Raw genomic sequence first — 14072 nt, forward strand, 5'->3', positions numbered from 1 at the left:
GTAAAAATGAAAATGTTCTCATTATGTCTGTGATAAGATTTTTTTTTTTTGCACAACCAAATGCAAGGACTGTGAATTTAATAATATCATGTTGTGGAGAATATTGTGTATTTGATTATAAAATAAAAATTATTTTTATACTTATTAGGATATAACTTTTAAGTTCTTCCTTGGGAATGTTAATATAACTGATATTTTAAAAAGGGATATCAAGTTTCTTATAAACTTTTTAAAGCATCCCATTCCTTCTTTTTTGCTTATTTAAAAATTCTGCCTTTATCTCTTTTCAAAGCCCTGGCAAGTGTTTGCCTCAGGCTGGCTACTGAGAAAGTGGGCAGAGAGTGCTACAATTTATATTGATTTCTTGGTTAAGTTCCCTTTCAGAACCTCTGTGCTTTTCCCAAGGTCTGTGGCTTTTAAGTTGTTTGCCAGCTACACGTGCAAATCTTTAAGTTATAATTCTCCAGACCACTTAGAAATGGAGGGAATTGGAGTGATGCTAAACATTTCTCAGCAGAGTTTCCATTTCAGATGGGGCAGATTCAGAGGAATGGATATGTTTTGAGAGTTCAAATCTATATATTTCCAGCTACGTATTCACACGTACTTAAATCTTGGAAGACAATAAAATACTGGAAACTCAGGGAGAAGTTTTTCTTACTCTTGATCCTGGTCACCTGTCCCAGATGATTGGTCCTAAAAGCATTAGAGAAGCATGGACTTCTTGCCAGAGAGTTTGGATATCACCAAAGTTGGTTATTAGCCTTCCTCCCTGTTCTCAGGACCTAAGATCATCTTTATGCTCTAATACTGGTGAATGTGGAGTAATACTTATCATTGTAGATAAGGTTGATACTGGACTCATACGGCTCTAGTTGGGCAAGCATGAATGAAAACCTGGGCAACTAAGCCTGGATTTTCAGGTGCATAGTCAGTGACGTGTATTTGCAGGACGATTATTAGCCTTTTAAAAAGGGTTTGTCTCTTTGTTAGACATTTATCTGTCAAAATAGTATTTTATGAAATATCACTCAAGAAAATAAAACAGATTGCCTTTGTCCAGAGGAGAGGACAGAGGCAAGTGATCCTCTTGTAAAAGTCAGTAATATAATAAAAATGTACCCTGGGACTTCAGTGGGGGTCATCAAAACCTGTCAGCAGCGAGTAAAAGTAGAATTTGTGTGGTTTTTTAAACTCATCTGAACAATGTAGTTGAAAAATAGCAACTTAACTGTCCTTTAACTACTTCAGTGCTGATTCCTTTTAACAGAAACATGTAGGTGCTGTCCTTAGCTGCTGTTAGATACAGAAATACCTGCAGGAGTCGGGTATACTAATGCAGTTGCTGTCTGCTTGGAGTCGTTAGGGCAGGAACCATGATTCCTTCTCCATGCCCACAAATTCCATGTTCCCTCTGTTACTGCTCACAAAGAAGGAAGGAGGTGATACAGACTCTTTTCAGTGCCAAAAGCCTCAGCTAGCTCATAGGTGCCAAACAGCCAAGCAACATTTCATCCCTTCCTGGATGCCAAAATCCTCAAGTATCCCTGCGCCACTTGCCAAAACCTCCAACTTCGTCCTGACAACTCCTGCAGTGCAGGCCTGTGTTGTCAATATGAAATTTTGCAACACACTGACAATGGAAAATCTGGATGTAGTATAATACTGAAAAACATGCTGGGATTCGCCTTCAGTTTAGTATCAAAATGAATTACACTGTAAATATTTCCTGTGTGTGACTCTTTTGCATGTTTTATTTTCCAAAACTTGAATTTGAATTTATTCAAAACTGCTGTAGAATGAAAATATATTGCAGAATTCAACACTGAGAGCTCTAAACTACGTCTGAGCCTGCAGATGTATTCTTTCATGTAGTTGAGTGAGTCCATCATTTGCCTTTTGGCTCACTTCTTACTGGTGATTCTCCTGGTCTGTCACTGAGCTTTACCAGCTTGTGTTTTTGAAATGCTCTTTTTGTTACCAGGCACAGATTCCATTTTGCAGTCAGTTCCTAGTGTGTGGACACCTACCTCTACAGGGTGGCAAGTCCAAATACAAGGAAATAGTTAATGTGACAGAAATAATGTTAGTAATATTAAAACTAATTACTTCTAAACATCTGCTTAAAATAGCTGCATTCACTCCCAGGTGTTTTTTATCAGTCTAAAATAATGATGCATTGTTTTTTTTCTCCAGGATTTTATAACTCCAGATACATTCTTTCTAACATACAGAATAATATATAATTTACTTTGGTACATATAAGTAAAAGATTTATTAAACTTAATGACATATACAGTGCACAATTAGGTAATATATAATGCACCCAGCAAGAGTAGAAATATATCAGGAAATGTCTTGAAATCTGTCATAATGGAACAAGTGGAAGTTTTTTTGCTAAAATCAGGTAATGCAAGATCTCACTAATAATTCTTATTTGTCTAGAAATAAGTTTTGACTGTTCTTCTATTTAGTTGCTGCCACAACTGAAATAATTTTTCCTAAATCTGTAATCTACATTCTATACCTTACTTACATTGTACAAAATAGAGGTGTAAATCATTTTTGTATGTGACCTTAGCAGGGAAAGAGATTTCTAGTATAGTTTGTCGCAAAGGCATAGACATAACAGCCACAGTTAAAAGTGAAGGATACGGTTCTGAGGCTGAATAACATATCCAGTGATTATCTACAGGTAAATACTTGTTCCTTCAGTTATGCACTCTGCTCATGGATACAGTCAACAGTGCAATTTGATACCTCTTCCACCAAGTATGGTGTCTGGAAAGAAGAATCTGGGAAATGCATCACAAAGCTACTTAGGCAGGATATTTTCCCTTCAGTGCCATAATTCCTTGCGCTACCTTTATTTGGAACTGTTGTAGGTATGAGAAGAAGAAAATGGCATAGTGCAGTGCTGCACATGAAGATTAGTGAACAACAACACAACCGTGTCCTTTGGAAGATTCTGAAAGTCAGGATAGTGTTAATAGTATTTATGGGTTGTGAGAGTGGGAAAAGGCAATAAAAAGGAAATGCTTCATCTCTGTTCAAAATACCATCAAGGATGAGATTCACTCCTGGGAGAAGGGCCAGTACTGAACTTTAGGTATTGCTTAATTTAGACCTTCAGTGGGACTGAAGTGGTGTTTATACCCTTCAATAGGTTCTTTGACTTGGATGAATTTAATATGAATAATCTAAATTCTGTATGGAGAGTTTCAGTTATATGCAATATGTTATTAAATAGCAATATGGTATAGCTGTGCCAATATAACTCCTTATGGGAATTCTCTTTTGGATTTTGGCATGTCTTTTTGAATTAACACAAACCACTTCGATAATAAGCCATGAGAAAAACCAAAGAGCACTCACACAGAGAGCTGCAGTGATGTCAGCATAGTAGCAGATAAATTGGTAAATATTCCTGCATAACCAAGTCCTCGCTTGTTATGGCAAAGTCTTATTTTGTGAGCTACACCACTCTAACCTGTCTGAGTAGAGCATTTTATATATCCATCCAGATCTAGGCATGGTCTGCACTCGTAGATGCTGCCCAGAGGTTGCACTGAATCTCTTCTAGAACCTGACAGAGCTGGGTACCCTGCTCTGAGGAAGTGTGCAGGGGCACGTAACAGGGCAGAACTGGGGGTAGTTTGTGTTGTGATACGTACATGGCAAAGGGACTTGTCACTAGGAGACTCTTGCAGATGAATCTGAGTGTTTGGTCTCTATATTTCTTTCATTACACATTCTGTTACAATAATTCTCGTGTCAAATGCTATGTGCTTGGCTTGTGTTTGTATTTAAAGCAAAATTATATGTTAAAAATTCTGGAAAACAAACATTTAAGGCTATTATTAAGGTTATTACATGGAGCATTTCTACTGAGAAGCTGAATCTTTGTTATACTGAATGCTAAACATTTACATATCCAAGCCTTATGTAATGGATGTCTGAATAATAATAAAACTGCATAAACTGACCTTCATTCTCTGGCACCACATCTCCTTTGAAGTCTGCATGACCAAATTCAAGACAATTATGTCATTCTTCATAACAGCCAAACAAAAGTTTGGCCAAACAATAATTTTTCTCCATATAACAGCACTGTGTTTGATTTTTGTAATATGTGTCAATGTAGCTGTTGTTATTTACTGGGTGTTACAAGTGACAGTAAAAATCCCCTTGTTTTAGATTAATGATCAGCCATAGTAACATCTGGATTTCATTTATTTTACCTCAGTGCCCACTTGTGCTATACTCAGTTGCTTTGAGTACTACATTGCAAGGCAAGTACGGCCTGAAAACACACACACAAATAATTTGCAGAACATGGTGTTACAGTATGTACCTATACGTGGCAGAAGCAAAACAGAGCCCTGGATGGAAGCAGGGAAACTGGCACTAACATTTCCCCCCGTCCAAATCCATCAGTGCCACAGCTTCAGTAAAATTCTCCATGTACAAGGCTGTCTCTGTCAGTTAAGGGTTGTCAGCAGAGACTCACATCGCACATTACTGGGCCTCAGACCTTGAGGAAACCTTGGCATACTGTCATCTCAGTCTTTGAGACTTTGCCTATGTCACAAAGTGCTTCAAAACTTGTAGTTTATTATCCCCTGATTCAAGTGATCCTTGCCCAGGCCCACATGCAGTGTCATGATTTTTTCTTTTTTACTTTCAAAATTATTTATAGATTGGATACAGAGATTGAGATGAAATACTTGAAACTACCTTTATGATATAAACTGGATTAATTGCCGCAGAGAACACTGTATAGGTTCTTAAATATTGCTTTGAATGCCATGCTTGCATCTAACCCTGCGTTCACATGTGATGCTTTTGGAATGAATACAAATCCCACCAGCATAGCTGGATACAGTGGAAGTGTGACGCCTTTTACGATCTAGTTCTACGTAAAGAGCAGCAAATCACCTAGGTTGTGTTTATAGCTGTACTAAGTTGTTTTATCTGGATTCACTACAGCACTTGTGGGTTTACTTGATCATGTTACATCATGGGTACACATGCACACATTTATGTACATGTAGCTACATGCATACTTTCATAATGAATATGCTTAATGTACGTGTTGCACTTCATCTGTTACAAAATTAAAACACTCAAGGAAAAACACTTCCATTCTAATATGGTTCACCAAAGCTTCACTGCTGAACCATGTTAGAATTATGACTGAAGACAATAAAAACAGAAAAATTGAAGTTAAGAAGCAAACCATGAATGCAATCCTGAGGTACAATAACACCCTTTCATGACCAATTGCAATTAGCTCTTGGTTTAATTCCTAGAAGAGCTTCCAAAGTTTTGTTGGTCTAAATCATCATGTTGATGATCTTTTCTTTATTTTACTTCAGTTTAGTACCATGGTGTAGACAAATGTAATACGTAGAGTTTATGAAACCAGACAGCTAGTAAATCAATGTTATTTTGCTGGTAAATTACTAAGCCAGTGCAAGCTGCTTTTAACTCTTTCCCATGGGACAAAGAGTTTGGACTAGCTGGAGTTTAAATCAACACTGTGGGTACTGAATTAGTCAATGATTCTGAAGAAGGCTTTGTTGGCATAAACTTCTGCTTTGATCATCCTAGTATTTACAGCTTTTTAATTAGATACAGTTCAGAACAATGGCTTTTATCAAAGCAGTTTGGTAAGTTGAACAACTGGACATTGTTTAGGGCTTTAGATGACATTCTCTCTGTTAATATCATGTGGCTGGTTTTAATACAATGATGAAGTTCAGATTATTTTAGGCATTGTCATTGCTTTGTCAAAAGAAACTAGCTATTCTAAAAAAGAGTGACATGTATTGCTCTTTTAATATAATAAGTTTAATGATTTCTTAACATATTAAAAAACAATCATTTGCCTTGGAATTACAGAGGCCAAACTTTAATTCTGCACTCATAAATTTGAAAGAAGTTACTCTTTTGTTCATCTTTGCTTATTTTCATGTGCTGAGTGATTTGTTGGGAAGCGCTGAGCTCTTTTTGCTTAAGATTGAAGGCAGTTGGTTCCATTTTCAGTGTCAGACATTTCAAAGTTGGCTTCTGATGTAAAGTAAACCCAACGCCAGCACAAAAATTCCTCAGGGATCTTGGCAGAGCTGGGCTCTATAGTTTCTGGAACAGTGGATTGGCCTAAGTACACTTCCAAAGCTTTACAGTAAGTGTGTGTAAAATTTGTAAACTTAGGAGAGCAAGAAAGTTAAGGAGCCACTGATGTGTTTAGACCAACTTCTTCAGTTTACTGTTCAAATGGACATAGCTTATCTGCTAATTAATAAATTTTTTTAAACAAGCTCAAGTTTTTTGAGGAAGGGATGGAAAAGTTTGGAAATTGTCAACATTTGTTAGCTGTCTAACTGTAGGGTGTAGTGCTATTACACTAATCTGCCTACTTTTATTAACACCTTTAAAATGTGTTTGAGTAGTCCTTAGTTCTCCTTAAGTGTAGGTGATTTTAACTATTTGCCATTTGGGTTTCGAAAATGATGCTTGTTCAGCAGTTAAACTGAGGTGTGAATGCATCCTAAGTGTAAGAGCTCATTTGCAGATATGGGCCGGTTTTCTCAAGTTCTGTGGCACGTGATTTTTTTTTTTTTACTGTAATATTTAGGAGAAAATCCCTTTACCTACACAGCATGATATTGAGTCATATTCCTTGTAGGGTGCTATTTTGAAACAGCTTTTTTTAATTTGTTTGCTGTTTTCACTTCAAGCTTGGTAGGTTAGTATCTGAGTCAACCTTCTTCATGGCTGAAGATTAGCTGGCTTTACCTGTAGTGTTGAATTTCAGGAGAGTTATGCATTTTTCTTCCCCTTGTATCATAAGATTTGAATTACATATCCCTCACTTTTAAATCACTTTCATGTGGCATTTTGGAAGAAAATAGTACTGAGTTTTCTTCTCATGACCTTACTTAAGATATTTCTTAGAGAAAATATGGATTACTAAAGTGTGTTTCTGAGGTTTAGTATTAGGATATATACTAATCTCTTGCACTTCTCCAGATCTAGTCACTCGTTAAAATCTTTCCAGCATTTTAAACATTTTTTTTCCACATATAAAGACTTAAATGTTGACTTGGGTGCAGTTATTTTGGTAATGCTTTTATCTCTTAGCCTTATGTTTGCTGAAAGCCCTTTGATTGGTGTTTCTCTGCACTTGTTTTTTGTTTATCTATCTGAAATCTGCTTGGATGCCCACTGAAGTCAATGGGAATAAAAAATTGGCAGTATAGATAGTTGTTTCAGCAAAGCTTGCATGAACCCTTCATGTTCTCTCGTTTGCAGTTTTGCTGGGGCAGAGTAAATATTGGTTGGTATTCTCTGCCACCTGACATAAATGACTCATTGCCTCGTTTTTATTCACAATATGACTTTTATTCATAATGATGCTAATAGCCGTTACAGTATTCTGTTTGCAGTAGTTTATGTGCAAACTCTTATTTCCACAGTGATTAGAGAAATTGGTGTTTTCATCTCAGTCTGGTTTTAATTTAGGATTCTAAAAATCTTAATTTCTTTATGGTAACAGGCCCATCATGTGTCTGACAACTCTCAGGACATCATTATGTTTGACATTGTGTTATAAAAATCTCTGCATATTTTTTCAAGAGCGAAATGTTAAAGGTTGCAGGGACAGAGGAATGAAAGTAGGATGTAAATGGAACAGCTGCTGAACAACTGTAGTGAAGTCAAAGAAATGCTTGGGGAAATTCTGAATTTTATTTTCCTGTGCTTTCTTCACGAAGAAAATCATAAACCTAAAAGTACTCTCTTAAAGCAGGACATTATTGAATAATTTTATTCATGTTACTTTATTACTAATTCATGTTACTTTATTACTAATATTGAACTAAGCTATTGTGCTAAGCTACCATTTTCTAAAATGTTTTGAGAATTTTCTCTGGGAAATGTCAGTTTTCTTAAACAGGATACAATGCCAGTGAAAAGTGACATTTTTAAGGGGTCAAGCAGAATTTTGGTTTTTGTCACAAATTTTTAATTTTTATAATTGTGGTGTCTGGTAATCATAGAATCATAAAATTGTTAAGGTTGGAAAAGACCTTTAAGATCATCGAGTCCAACTGCTAACCTATCACTGCCAAGCCCACCACTAAACCATATCCTCAAGCACCACGTCTACTCTTCTTTTAAATGCCTCCAGGGATGGAGACTCCACCACCTCCCTGGGCAGCCTGTTCCAATGCCTGACTACCCTTTCGGTGAAGAAATTTTTCCTAATATCTAATCTAAACCTCCCCTGGTGCAGCTTGAGGCCATTTCCTCTCGTCGTATCGCTTGTTACTAGGGAGAAGAGACCGATCACCGCCTTGCTAGAGCCTCCTTTCAGGTAGCTGTAGAGAGTGATAAGGTCTCCCCTCAGCCTCCTCTTCTCCAGACTAAACAACCCCAATTCCCTCAGCCACTCCTCATAAGATTTGTTCTCTAGACCCCTCACCAACTTTGTTGCCCTTCTCTGGACATGCTCCAGCACCTTGATGTCCTTCTTGTAGTGAGGGGCCCAAAACTGCACACAGTACTCAAGGTGCGGCCTCACCTGTGCCGAGTACATGAGCACTATCACCTCCCTGCTCCTGCTGGCCACACTATTGCTGATACAAGCCAGGATGCTGTTGGCCTTCTTGGCCGCCTGGGCACACTGCCGGCTCATGTTCAGGTGGCTGTCAACCAACACCCCCAGATCCTTTTCCTCCAGGCACCTCTCTAGCCACTCCTCCTCAAGCCTGTAGCGTTGCATGGGGCTGTTGTGACCCAAGTGCAGGACCCGGCACTTAGCCTTGTTGAATCTCATACCGTTGGCTCCGGCCCAACGATCCAGCCTGTCCAGGTCCCTCTGTAGGGCCTTGCTGCCCTCCAGCAGATCAACACTTCCACCCAGCTTGGTGTCATCTGCAAACTTACTGAGGGTGCACTCAATCCCCTCATCCAGATCATCAGTGAAGATATTGAACAGGACCGGCCCCAACCCTGAGCCCTGGGGAACACCACTAGTGTTCAACACCAGCCGCCAACTGGATTTAGCTCCATTGACTACTACTTTCTGGGCTCGGCCATCCAGCTGGTTTTTAACCCAGCACAGAGTGCACTTGTCCAAGACATGAGCAGCCAGCTTCTCCAGGAGAATACTGTGGGAGACAGTGTCAAAGCCGTACTAAAGTCCAAGTAGACAACATCCACAGCCTTACCCTCATACACTAAGCAGGTCACCTTATCATAGAAGGAGACCAGGTTAGTGAGGCAGGACCTCCCTTTCATGAACGCGTGCTGGCTGAGCCCAGTCCCCTGTGTGTCCCACATGTGCTGCGTAATGGCATTCAAGATGATCTGCTCCATGACCTTTCCTGGCACCGAGGTCAGGCTGACAGGCCTGTAGTTCCCTGGGTCCTCCTTCCAACCCTTCTTGTAGAGGGGCGTCACATTCGCAAGCTTCCAGTCATCTGGGACCTCCCCGGTAGACCAGGACTGCTGATAAATGATGGACAGTGGCTTGGCGAGCTCCTCTGCCAGCTCCCTCAGTATCCTTGGGTGGATCCCATCCGGCCCCATGAACTTGTGAACATCTAGGTGAAGGAACAGGTCGGTGACTGCCACCTCTTCAACAACTGGGACTTCATTCTGCATACTATCTCCATCTCCCAGCACAGGGGCCTGACAACTCTGAGGATGACCAGTCTGACTATTAAAGACTGAGACAAAGAAAGCATTAAGTACCTCAGCCTTCTCCTCATCTTTCCTGGCAAGGTTACCTTCCACATCCAGCAAAGGAGGGAGAGTCTCCCTGGCCCTCCTTTTGTCACTGATGTATTTATAAAAACATTTTTTGTTATCTTTAACAGTAGCGGCCAGTTCAAGTTCCAGCTGGGCCTTCGCCTTCCTAATCTTTTCCCTGCATACCCTCACAACATCCTTGTAGTCCTCCTGAGTCACCTGCCCCTTCTTCCAAAGGCAGTAAGCTCTCCTTTTTTTCTTGAGTTCCAACCAAAGCTCCCTATTCAGCCAAGCCTGTCTTCTCCCCCGCCTGCTCGACTTACGGCACATGGGGACAGCCTGCTCCTGCACCTTTGAGATTTCCTTTTTTAATAACATTCAGCCTTCCCGGACTCCTTTGCCCTGCAGGACTGCCTCCCAAGAGATTCCGTTAACCAGACTCCTTAACAATCCGAAGTCTGCCCTTCTGAAGTCCAAGGTAGTGGTTTTGCTGACCCTCTTCCTTACTTCTCCAGGAATCAAAAACTCTATCATGTCATAGTCGCTGAGCCCAAGACAGCCTCCAACCACCACATCACCCACCAGGCCTTCTCTGTTTGTAAACAGCAGGTCCAGCAGGGCACCTCCCCTGGTTGGCTCGCTCACCAGTTGTGTCAGGAGTTTATCTGCCACACACTCCAGGAACCTCAGAGACTGCTTTCTCTCTGTTGTGTTGTATTTCCAGCAGATATCTGGTAAGTTGAAGTCTCCCACGAGAACTAGGGCTAGAGATTGTGAGCCTTCAGCCAACTGCTTGTAGAGTACTTCATCTGTCTCCTCATCCTCATTGGGTGATCTATAACAGACTCCCACCAGGATGTCTCCCTTATTGGCCTTCCCCCTGACCCTTACCCATAAGCACTCAACCTTATCATTACCGTCATTGAGCTCTAGACAGTCAAAACACTCTCTAACATACAAGGCTACCCCTCCACCTCTCCTTCCTTGCCTGTCCCTTCTAAAGAACTTGTAGCCATCCATCACAGTGCTCCAGTTGTGCGAGTCATCCCACCATGTTTCTGTGATGGCGACCACATCATAGTTTCCCTGACGCGTGATGACTTCCCGCTCCTCCTGTTTATTGCCCATGCTGCGTGCATTGGTATAAATGCACTTCAATTGATCTGTTGATCTCTTTTCCAACGCAGGTATGCCACCCCATGGCTCATTCCTAGCAAGCCTGGTTTTATCCCCTTCCCCCTTCATATCTAGTTTAAAGCCCTCTCAACAAGGCCTGCTAACTCCTGAGCCAGAATCCTTTTCCCCCTTTGCAACAGGTGAACCCCATCTGTCTCCAGCAGGCCTGGGGCCATGTAAACTGCCCCATGATCAAAAAAAACCCCAAAATTCCACCACTGGCACCAGCCTCTGAGCCACGTGTTAATGAGATGGGACTTCCTGTTCCTTTCCATATGTCTCCTAGCTACCGATGGGACGGAGGAAAACACTACCTGCGCTCCTGATCCTTCAAGCAATCGCCCCAGTTCTCTAAAGTCCCTTTTGATTGTCTTTGCGCCTCTCTCAGCTACCTCATCACTGCCAACCTGAGCAACCACTAGTGGATAATAATCAGATCCTTTTACTAGCCCAGGGAGCTTCCCGGTAATGTCTCTTACCCTTGCCTCAGGGAGGCAGCAGACTTCCCTACGGGATGGGTCCGGCTGGCATATCGGGCCCTCTGTTCCCCTCAGAAGGGAGTCCCCTTTGACAATTACCCTTCTTTTTTTCTTACCAGTGGCCATTGTAATGCGTTGGGCTGACTGGTTCCCTCTAGTCAACCCCTTGGGTGGATCACTGTATCTTCGTCCTCCTGCCCCTCAGGTTCCAGAGCCCCATAACTATTGTGTAAGAGCACTTGGGGCGGCGAAGTTGGCCGGGAGAGGATTTGCCTACTGCACCAAGCAGGGATCTGAATCCATCTTCCATCTCTTGGGTCCCCTCCCTCTGCCTGGTGGCACAAGGGCAGGGGGGCCACTCCTCTTGAAGCTTCCATCTGGCGGGCTTTTGAAGCTCGTGTAAGTGAATTTAAGCTTAAATCAGTGTTTAATTGCTGTAGTCTAAAAACCACTCTTTAACCCTTTTTCCCTGATCTCTCTGAAATCAATAGCCCTTTTTGTATAGAAGTTGTATTCTTGGTTTGGTTCCCTGATTGCAATTCTGGGCATGCGCTTTACAAAAGATTTCTGTACTACTGCTGAGTACAGGCACACTTGAGGAGATAAAAAGGGACTTTTATCCTCTCATTAGTCCTGGATATGAAACTTCTTTGGTCAGGATTTTGGAAAGCCCAGCAGCCTGCTCAGAACACAATGCCTGGTCTGGTTGCTTGAGATCAATTGTGTAGTTCCTACAGTGTGTTAGACATACATATGTTGGGATCAAGAGCATATTTGGGCATAGCAGTCTGTCAGCAGAAGGCAATGCATCAAATACACTGTATCTTCAAAGTCTCTGGTTCCTTTCCCATGTAATTATTATATGTTAAAATAGTAAATAAACTTGAGATACTGTAAATAAGCAGCAGTAATATACTCAGTACTATTAATGCCAAGCAGTAAAACATGTACCAAATCAATTCATGGGGTTTTTTTCTCCTCTCCATCTCCATTTTTTTCAGACCTCCAGAATTACCCGCTCTGATGAAGATAAGGAAGGCTCCTGGGATGCCTGGGGGACCTGGAGTGATTGCTCACGGACCTGTGGAGGGGGAGCCTCTTACTCGCTGAGGAGATGTTTAAATGGCAGGTAAGCCGCATGCTTATGTGTATTTATTCTTCTGCAGCTCTGCCATATTTCCCTGTGCTCTGACGGTGTCTATATAGAAGCAGTGTTGCTTCTATTTCTGGAACCAAGTCCTGTGTACAAATCAAATGCTATGAAATACTGCTTTTAATATATTTTTGTAATATATTAGATAAATATCTGAGCCTTCAGCTCTGATAGAACTTTAGCATGTTATTAAATATGTTTGTGGAATAACAAGAGCGATTTATTTAGTACAGTCAAACGCTGGGAGAAGTCCCTACCACCGTAATATAAAGTGGAAGGTGAGTTACCTGCATACAAGTTAGCCTGCATTTGAACATCACTTGCAATAATGTTCAAGTGCAGGCTCCTCCATGTCTTCCCTGTAGTAAAAACCAAGTGACTTATTCCACATATAGATGTATCATATGCTGGTTTTTTTAGGAAACTTTTCCTCCGCCAGTTCTTTCTATGCAGTAGTCCTGGTGGCCACATGTTTTTGTGGATAAGCCGCAGCATAGCTTGTAGAGAACAGCATATGCAGTGAAAGCAATTTACCTCAGTAGTAAAGCTGGACTAATGTAGGACTTGTTGCTACAATCCTAGAAGTATGAGTAATGCAATAGGCTTGTAGTCAGGCGAGAAGAGATCCCAAGCAGCTTAGAAGCATCTGTGCTGGTGTCCATAATTGCTTGTTCTACTTCAATTATTCTTAAACATTTTTAAAGCTGTTGATTATGTTTAAATTTCTATTTCGTTGAGATTTTTTATTTTAAATGCAGTATCGCTTAGGAAGTAAATTTTTCTTAAAGAAGGCTTGTAGTGTAAATGCTAGATAAGTGCAAACTCTATGACATGCATAGCTAAAGATGATTGATTAAAATGCTGCCTCTTTCTTTCAGTGCAAAATGCACAAAGAACTTTGACAAAAGTAATATTTCCAGAAAGAAGCCATGATATTCTACCAGTGTGTTAGGGGCTGTTAAACAAGCTGAATAAACTGTAGTGATATAAATTCCACTCTGGTTTTTTAAATATTTTTAGTGTGTTCCCCTGTGAAAAACATGTGTTTTCCATACCTGGAAAAATGTGTAGTTTAAAAGATATTTTTTTTTCTGCATTTTATTATTGTTGTAATATCCAGGAAATGCACAATTGTGAAACAAAGTTTTCACATTTGGAAGTATCATAAACATTTTTAACTTGCGCTTTGTGATGCAATCACTCTTGCAAAAGATTGGAAATTTGAGACCTGTAATGCCTTGAGCTTGGAGAACTCTACCTTCAGCTGAGCTGATTGAACTCTTGCTCCACGCAACCATTGCTTTTTCCTTTTCAAATTATGTTTTTCAATCCCTCACACATATGAAAGAATTTTTTAATATTTGCAATCAGTTTTCATGCAAAAAGTGGAAAATTTAGTCCGAGCTGTAAAGTACCAGCTGTATATCCTTGCATTCTTTAATGTAAGGCAGGTCTTTTTGGTATTAAGGGATTACTCCATAACACTATTCCTGATTTTAGAGACA

General features: G+C 40.5%; 1 protein-coding gene across 6 annotated transcripts in view; it reads left to right on the forward strand.

Annotated features, from left to right (window-relative positions):
• Positions 1 to 14072, forward strand: part of ADAMTSL3 (ADAMTS like 3) — a 193334-nt gene that overhangs the window by 77722 nt on the left and 101540 nt on the right. For all 6 annotated transcript variants that reach the window (XM_075100507.1, XM_075100506.1, XM_075100508.1 and 3 more), the window contains exon 4: positions 12416 to 12543. In XM_075100507.1, the coding sequence (XP_074956608.1) occupies positions 12416 to 12543 (128 nt within the window). The remainder of the gene's footprint in view (positions 1 to 12415; positions 12544 to 14072) is intronic.

Source organism: Phalacrocorax aristotelis, chromosome 7 (assembly GCF_949628215.1).
Source record: "Phalacrocorax aristotelis chromosome 7, bGulAri2.1, whole genome shotgun sequence".
Lineage (NCBI taxonomy): Eukaryota > Metazoa > Chordata > Aves > Suliformes > Phalacrocoracidae > Phalacrocorax > Phalacrocorax aristotelis.